The sequence below is a fragment of the Vulpes vulpes genome, unplaced genomic scaffold, assembly GCF_048418805.1.
Source record: "Vulpes vulpes isolate BD-2025 unplaced genomic scaffold, VulVul3 u000000819, whole genome shotgun sequence".
Taxonomy (NCBI): Eukaryota; Metazoa; Chordata; class Mammalia; order Carnivora; family Canidae; genus Vulpes; species Vulpes vulpes.
Window position 1 is genome coordinate 7387 of NW_027325879.1, and position 8746 is coordinate 16132.

Consider the following 8746-nt stretch of genomic DNA (forward strand, 5'->3'; position numbering starts at 1 on the left):
CTACTCTGGAACCTTAGTGGAGAAGAGAAAAAGAACGTGAGAAAGATACCCCAAAGTTCTCCTTATGCACATGATTTAGATAGAGTTGAAGCTACTGCGTAAGAACCAGACCCCATGGGACACCTGAGTGGCTCAGTGGTTGAGCATCTGCCTTTGGCTCAGGGCATGATCCCTGGGTCCTGGAATTGAGTCTTGCATTGGGCTTCCTGCAGGGAGCCTGCTTCTCTCGCTGCCTATGTCACTGCCCCCTCTCTGTGTCTTTCATAAATAAATAAAAAAATTAAAAAAAAAAAAAAAGAAAAAACAAACAGATTTCAGGGTGCCTGGGTAGCTCAGTTGGTTAAACATCCAACTCTTGGTTTTGGCTTGGGTCATGATTTCAGGGTAGTGAGATTGAGCCCTGTGTTGGGCTCTGTGCTAGGCATGGAGGCTGCTTAAGATTTTCTGTCTCCTTCTCCCTCTTCTACATTCCCTCTGCCCCTCTCCCCCTCTGAAAAACAAAAACAAAAACAAAAAGCCCCCCAAAAACAAAAAACAGAACTCAAGTAGCCTTTTAAAATCGGTTGCCTGTGTTTTTGGCTTGGAGGCTGCCCAAGTGATAAGGGGGGGGGGCTGGTGGCTAGGGAGGCAGTGTGGCACAGAAGGGAGGGCATGTGCTGTGTTTTGTTTTGTTTTTGGCAGGTTTTTAGACTTTTTTATTAGTAACAAAAGTTCTTCCTACCTGATAAAATAATAAGAGTAACTGCTTTAGAGAATGATCTATTCTTTAGCTATGAGGCTGAGCTACTGAGGATAGGAGAGGAATTTAAGGATGAAATATTTTTGTTACATATGTTAACTAACTAGAATTTAAATAAAAACTTAAAAAAAAGGATGAAATATTTTTGGAAGAAAAGTTCTGGGAGAAGGGTCTTTCCTGAGAGAGTGTCATTAAATATGAAAAACATACTTTTCTCTTTGAGCTAGAATTGTATTTGCAGTGGGAAGCTTTTCTGATTGTAGAATAGATGTTCTTTGACTTTAATGTCCATCCTTTAGATTTCCATGAAGACAACTTACAAGGACCTGAATGGCCTCATTTTAGCTGCTTCAGCTTGTGGAGCTATTGCTTGCTCCTTCTCTTCCTGTGCCTGGTGTGACAGTGGCTACTGAGCACTATGAAGGTTGTTCCAGAGAAGAATGCTGTCCGGATACTATGGGGGCGAGAACGGGGCACTCGGGCCTTTGGAGCTCAGCGGCTTCTTCAGGAGCTAGTGGAAGATAAAACTCGGTGGATGAAATGGGAAGGCAAGGTAGGAAAAACGGATATTTTTGACATAGGATTTGGAGGGGTGACAGTAGAATGGGGTTTTAGAATGGGCTAATGGAGTTGGGATATGATTTATTTTGTGCAAGAGAATTGATGTATCTAACTTAATGGAGTCTTAAAAATAAATTTGGAAGAATTTATGGGCTAGAAATATCTTTTCCCTTTAGAGCTAGACATTTTTCTTTAAGGTAATTTGGATTTCTCTCTCTCAACTTGAGTCTTGATCATTGTCTCCAGTTTCTCAGCTTATACCGAATACTAGTCTATAGTGGCTTGTGTGCTTTTGAGATAGAGTAAGCCATAGTTTATAAATAATGTATTTTGACTTTTTTTGGTTTGTTTTTCAGAGAGTAGAACTGCCAGATAGTCCACGCTCTACCTTTTTACTGGCCTTCAGCCCAGACAGGTACCTAGTACTTATCTGTAACTTAATCTAAGACTTGGCAATAGCATTGCTTTCTATATCTTTGGCCTAGCTTGGTAACATCCCTAAGGGCTCTTTGAAGCTTTGCATGAACAGAGCTTTTCCAGTGTATCAGAAGGTGAAAGAAAGTAGATGAACAGTACTAACTATAGAAATAATGGGGATAAGCAAAGGAAACAGTGGACCTTGAGAATCAAACTTGGGAAGTTTCTCAATTACAGCCCTTTGCCTGTGTGATAATAGGCCACTGATGGCATGATAATTTTTCCAGCTAGAAAAAAATAGTCTCTGAAGGAGATGTGTGTTATTTGGGGACAGTGTGGAGAAGCCAAAGCTTTTAAAGATATAATATTTCTATTTTTTTATAATGCCTAAGGTGTAGCTTTTCCGCACTGGGGTGGGGAATACTCCAAAGCTGATTATCCAGAACTGATAAAATTTGTTACCCTCCTACACACTTTACATTCACTTCCCACCCTTTGATTCCCTAGGACTCTATTGGCCTCCACCCACGTGAACCATAATATCTATATTACGGAAGTGAAGACTGGTAAATGTGTTCATTCTCTGATTGGACACCGCCGTACTCCGTGGTGTGTCACTTTTCATCCCACCATCTCAGGCCTTATTGCTTCTGGCTGCCTAGATGGGGAGGTCAGGATTTGGGATTTGCATGTAAGTATTTCCATTTCTTTGATACTCTAAATGCAGAGAGTTGTTTACCATTGAGTTCTTAACTGGAGGAGAGACTAGCCAGGTTCTCAGAACTACATCTGAGTTAAGTGGTAGTTACCCACTTAAATAATGGAAAGTCTAGTCTATATTCCTCCATTCTATTTAGCTGTTCTTCCTTCTGCCCATTGTGACATAGTTCTGGAAGTTCTTAAAATATGTTCAGGATAGATGCATTTTGTTTTAGAGCAAGAATGTACTGTATTCTGATCATGATTGACAAAGCAATATGCTTCTTGTCCTGGAGACTTGCTAGTGGGTTGTTGTGTACCATGTCATGCACCAAGCTTGCATTTTCACAGGCTTCAGAAATAGGAACTATGTGGATGCTCATTGCTTTGGATTGTAGATGACTTGGAGAACTGATAGACAGTAATAATTTTCTGATAAATTGGTGACACTGCCAGATCACTGAATTCTTACATTTTATAGAGGACATATTTATTTATTTTTTAAAAAGATTTTATTTATTTATTCATGAGAAACAGAGAGAGAGGAAGAGATACAGGCAGAAGGAGAAGCAGGCTCCCTGCAGGAGCCCGATGTGGGACTCGATCCCCAGACCCGAGATCACGCCCTGAGCCAAAGGCAGATGCTCAACCACTGAGCCACCCAGGCACCCCTAAATGATCCTTTCTTAAAATTGACATCCCCAGTCTGCTGCCAGTTTGTAACCTGAGAATAATTAGGATTGGTTCATTTATAGGGTGGCAGTGAAAGCTGGTTCACAGACAGCAACAATGCCATTGCTTCTCTGGCTTTCCACCCTACGGCTCAGCTCCTGCTGATTGCCACTGCCAATGAGATCCACTTCTGGGATTGGAGTCGGCGGGAGCCCTTTGCTGTGGTGAAGACAGCTAGCGAGATGGAACGGGTCCGGTGAGTGCTCTCTGTCCACCAGCGATGTCTGGCAGAGAACATTGGCAGAGAACATTTGCACTTGCTGTCACCTCAGGAAGCAGTTTGTTATACTTACTCAGAGCAAGTGGTTATCTTTTCAGCTCCTTCTACTTTCTAAACTGCTGGCCAATCAGCAGTTCTTTTTAGCTGTTCCTGATTGGTCTTATCTTCTGGCCTCTGTAGGCCAGAGTTGTTAGAATGTCTTTTAGGTTCAAAGCTGTCTAGGTTTGGGGTAGCCCTTTTTTGGGGGGGGGGTGGAAACCTGAAAGGTGTTCTGGTAGAGGTTAACTTGGTGGGTAGTTGCTAAGCCCAGTTATTTGTATTTATCAAACCGAAAAATGGAGATGTAAGTATATGTCAGATCTGCTAATTGATATTTGGCCCTCAAGATCAAAACACACACTACCTGAATAAAGTTAATGCATTAGTTTTCTTTGCTTCTCTTGGTATTGCAGTTGGATATAAGAAAATTTTCTAGTCTCAGCTAGGTCACTTGATGCTAAAACTGTTCATTGTCACCAGAACTCCTGCTTCTTGCCATTGTAACTGCTTTGTGAGGGAAAAACTAACCCTGTGGCAGGGTATGGGAGTGTGCTATGCTTTACTTTTATGATAGGCTCTTAGATATTAGCAAGAGTGTGTTTAATGTAGCTGTTTCTTGGGATGGGAGCTTAGATGCTTTTTGAAATTATTTTTGTGATACATATTCCCTTATTCTCGCAAGTGCGAGGAGGTAACAGGAAGTATTGAGCCCTGTTATTGTAATCTCTTCAAAAATTTTGAAAGTTTCTAGCATGAAGTAAATACCTGGGTAATCCCACAGTTATCAGTAATGATTGCTATACATTTGAAAACAGGCTTCCTTTTCACCATTAACATCTGTGTGTGTCTGTCTTTCTCTTCTGTGTTTTCAGTCTGGTGAGATTTGATCCTCTTGGACACTACTTACTCACAGCCATTGTTAACCCTTCCAATCAGCAGGTAAGTTAGTCAGCAGTTCCAGCTCCATCTAAACTGGGAATTGTTTTCTAAACTAGTGCTCTGGTTTCGACTATATTGGACTTGTAATTTGTACTGCCCAAGTATTTCTTTTCCAGTTGAGATTCAAAACTAGCTTTCATACTGCATATTCCATGTGCTAGCTAGCCATAATCTTGATGGGGAGTCAATTCTGAAGCCTGCCAAGTGATCACCTTATTAGAAGTAACTAGGCTGTGTTGGATAGCTTGTCATTTCTGTGCCACTGGATGGTTGACATTTTGCTTCCTTCACTGCCTCCATGTCATAGAGATATGTTTTATAAAGAATTGGTTTGCCCCTGTACTCATTCAGAAATGTCACTGATTGGAATGAATAATTTAATTCCATATGATGTTCCAGAATCTGAAATCAGTTAGTTAATCCTCAGTGCTTCAGGATAGAGTTGTTGTCAATCCATAAAGGTTGGTTTCCTTGGATGGTTATTAGTAGTTATTTTTCCTTAATTGACCTGGAGGTTCTACCTAACTGCCTTGCTCTACCCCTGCCCCACCTGGCTCCACATTGCAGGGTGATGATGAACCAGAGATCCCCATCGACGGAACAGAGTTATCCCACTACCGTCAGCGTGCTCTGCTGCAATCACAGCCAGTTCGCCGGACGCCTCTCCTCCACAATTTCCTGCACATGCTGTCCTCCCGCTCCTCTGGCATCCAGGTGGGAGAGCAAAGCACAGTGCAAGATTCTGCTACCCCCTCACCCCCACCGCCTCCCCCTCAGCCCTCCACGGAGCGCCCCAGGACTTCCGCTTACATCAGGCTCCGACAGCGGGTCAGTTACCCCACAGCTGAGTGCTGCCAGCACCTTGGGATCCTGTGCCTTTGCAGCCGCTGCTCTGGCACTCGAGTTCCTTCCCTCTTGCCACACCAGGACAGTGTCCCCCCTGCTTCTGCCAGGGCTACTACCCCTTCCTTTTCTTTTGTACAGACCGAGCCCTTCCATCCCCCGGAGCAGGCCTCGTCAACGCAGCAGGACCAGGGCCTCCTGAACCGGCCGTCTGCCTTCAGTACAGTCCAGAGCAGCACTGCCGGCAACACGCTCCGCAACCTCAGTCTGGGTCCCACCCGTCGCTCTTTGGGAGGCCCTCTGTCCAGCCACCCTTCTAGGTATCACCGAGAAATAGCTCCTGGGCTGACAGGGTCTGAGTGGACCCGGACAGTGCTCAGTCTGAACTCCCGCTCTGAGGCAGAATCCATGCCTCCGCCCAGGACCAGTGCCTCTTCGGTGAGTTTGCTGTCTGTGCTGAGACAGCAGGAAGGTGGCTCTCAAGCGTCTGTGTACACTTCAGCCACAGAAGGGAGGGGTTTTCCAACTTCAGGGTTGGCAGCTGAGTCAGATGGAGGAAGTGGCTCCAGCCAAAACAACTCAGGCAGCATTCGCCATGAGCTTCAGTGTGACCTGAGACGCTTCTTTCTGGAGTATGATCGGCTTCAGGAGCTAGACCATAGCCTGAGCGGAGAAGCCCCCCAGACCCAACAGGCCCAGGAAATGCTCAATAACAACATTGAGTCTGAGAGGCCAGGCCCCTCCCACCAGCCCACCCCACACAGTAGTGAGAACAACTCCAACCTGTCCCGTGGCCACCTGAACCGCTGTCGTGCTTGCCACAATCTCCTGACCTTCAACAACGACACCCTGCGCTGGGAAAGAACCACACCTAACTACTCCTCTAGCGAGGCCAGCTCCTCTTGGCAGGTCCCCAGCACCTTCGAGGGCATGCCGTCAAGTGGCAGCCAGTTGCCACCCCTTGAGCGGACTGAGGGCCAAACACCCAGCTCCAGCAGGCTGGAGTTGAGCAGCTCTGCTAGTCCGCAGGAGGAGAGGACTGTGGGGGTGGCCTTCAACCAGGAGACAGGCCACTGGGAAAGAATTTACACCCAATCTAGCAGATCTGGAACTGTATCACAGGAGGCCTTACATCAGGATATGCCTGAGGAGAGCTCTGAGGAAGATTCGCTCAGGAGGTAAGCAGGTGCTTTCTTATCTTCTCCTACATCCCTTACTTTTCTCCTAACGTCTCTTCCTTCAGTCCTGTAGATGTTGTGACTGGATCTGGAGTGTCTGGGACCCATGGCATCTGGTTCTGGTCTCCCTGATGTCCATTGCATCTTCTTGGAAAATCTTGCTCTGGTGGCAGAGATAGGATGGGTCCTAACGGTATAAGTCAGTTGGTTCTGCTAGCTTCTTTTCTGGCTAACCGTCATGAGACCTTTAGCCTTGAAAGAGAATGTAGATCAGGTTAGAGATGCAAGAGGAGGTAGAGCCATTGACTTGTTCTGCCCTACTTTGTGAACTTCTTAGAGGACTGTATGTGCAGCACTAGTTAATTGTGAAAAAAAAATTTCCCAGAGTGCTTACGAATAAGTAGTAAAAGAGAACTCTGCTTGGTACAGATGAACATTATTAGTTCTTTTTCAGTCGTGCCTCTTTGGACAACTGTTCACCTGTTAAACCCTATCTTTTGAAACGTTGCAACTTGACATAGGGAAAAGAAAATTATATATACATCTTATACATGTCAAGGAAAGTCCATTTTTTAGAGATACTTTTTGGATAGCAAATTAGTTGCTTAGTTAAGATTCTTTGAGGAGATCTTCCAGATGGACATTCACCTCAAGGTGGGGAAGAAGAATAATTGTTCTTTATAGAGGGAAGGCCTCTCCATACTCAGATCAGCATCCCAGGCAACTCTTCCATGGAAGAAACAGAGTGGGTGTAGTTGACCGCCCACCGCATGTTCCATGTATGGCTATGTGCGCATCTATCTTGATTTATTAGGGACTTCTTTCTGTAATTCTGTAAAGGTCACATTTAGCGTAATCAGCAACTCCCAGAATATGCCTGTTGGATCCAAACAGCATATTGCTCTGCATTACATCCTCTGTTGAAGCAACTGAAATTTCTGACATAAGCTTCTAACAAGGGTGGGAATATGGATTGTGCACATAATGTACTTGTTATTTTGAGAGAATGCTTTATAGAGAATTACCCAGTTAATAAGTTTTTGTTGAATGGTTACAATTTTTCCAGCACTGTGCTAGGCACTGTAGGGAATTCAAAAGAAGTATAATACCTGGTCTTTACCCACTGGGAGTGTTATTATAGAGGCAAGACTTATTTACATGCAATTACATAAAAAACATAGATGACCCAAATGCTTCATTGTGTGGTACTGTGATTAAATGCAGTCTCATTTCAGAGAGGGAAGCGCCATCAAAGAAGGCCGTGCAAAATCGTCTTGAAAAATGGGTAGGATTTTGGAAAAGGAAAGACCTTTTTATTTTAGGGGACCAGCACATTCTAAGACAGGAAAGAACATGTTGAATGCAAGATAGTGGGTGGTTACTAGGGGCAGTTGCTAAGGGGAAGATAGGACACTTGGTTGGATATGAGAGAGAGAATAATAGAGGTTGTTACTATGTGCATATAATTGAGACCAGTTCTGGATTAACATCTACCAAATTCCTGGCTTTGGAATATTTTGCCTTACATAGTGGCCCATATTAAGAACCTGAGACTGTCACTCTTCTTTGTCAAGAGAGGTGGGAAGGTAGCAAGCACATTGCGTGACATAGAGTAGGCATGCAAAGAGTTTATGAAAAGTAGCTGTAAAAGAACTGTCTTCAGTTACTGTTCTAAAAGCCTCCCAGTACTTGTTTCCATAGTACCAGCGGGCTTCTGGTCAGCCTTTGTCCATTCTATTGTATTGTAGCAGTACCTCTCCTGGTGGTGGTGTCCTGAGAAATACCTGAGTGGTTTAAAATAAACTCTGTTTGATAATAACTAAGGATATCAATTACTAAGGGCCCACTATGTGTTAGGTACTGTGTCTTTATATTTTTAATTTCCACCATAATTCTGTGCAAGGCAGGTATTAAATGTCTCATCTTACAGTTGAGGAAAGTAAGGCTCAGAGGATTCAAGTTTCTTGTTAATGATCCGTAAGTAGGTTCCTGAGTGGGGATTTGAGTTCTGGTGTGTGTCACTGAAGATTTTTCTAAGCTGCCCACCATGGTATTGATACCTCATAGAAAGGTTCATCATTTTTATTTATTTTTATTGTCTTTTAACTTTTTATTATCATAATCGTCAAACATAAAAATAAGAGAAAAGTATAATAAGTGAATTTTCACATATCTATCACCTGACTTTAAAAATTATTAGCACTTAGCCAGCTTTCATTCATCTATATCCCCTGTTCACTCCCCCAACCCAGACATCATGTAATTTCATCTGAAGATACTGTAATGTTTCTCTAGAGCAATGCCATCCAGTAAAACCTTCTACAGTGATAAAAGTGTTCTGTATCTGTGCTGTCCGGTGTGGTAGGCACTAGCCACACG

General features: G+C 43.7%; 1 protein-coding gene across 2 annotated transcripts; it reads left to right on the top strand.

Annotated features, from left to right (window-relative positions):
- Positions 1 to 582: 582 nt before the first annotated feature.
- LOC140597611 (activating molecule in BECN1-regulated autophagy protein 1-like) lies at positions 583 to 8515 on the top strand. 2 transcript variants are annotated; one of them, XM_072746448.1, is made up of 7 exons: positions 583 to 1292; positions 1657 to 1715; positions 2225 to 2408; positions 3172 to 3344; positions 4280 to 4346; positions 4914 to 5060; positions 5331 to 8515. In XM_072746448.1, exons 1-7 carry the CDS (start codon positions 1158 to 1160, stop codon positions 6369 to 6371), a joined length of 1806 nt encoding a protein of 601 aa, XP_072602549.1. In that variant the 5' UTR covers positions 583 to 1157; the 3' UTR covers positions 6372 to 8515. The 2 variants fall into 2 exon arrangements, with proteins under 2 accessions (XP_072602549.1, XP_072602547.1); XM_072746446.1 differs by having other exon boundaries at positions 1034 to 1292; positions 4914 to 8515.
- Positions 8516 to 8746: the final 231 nt, after the last annotated feature.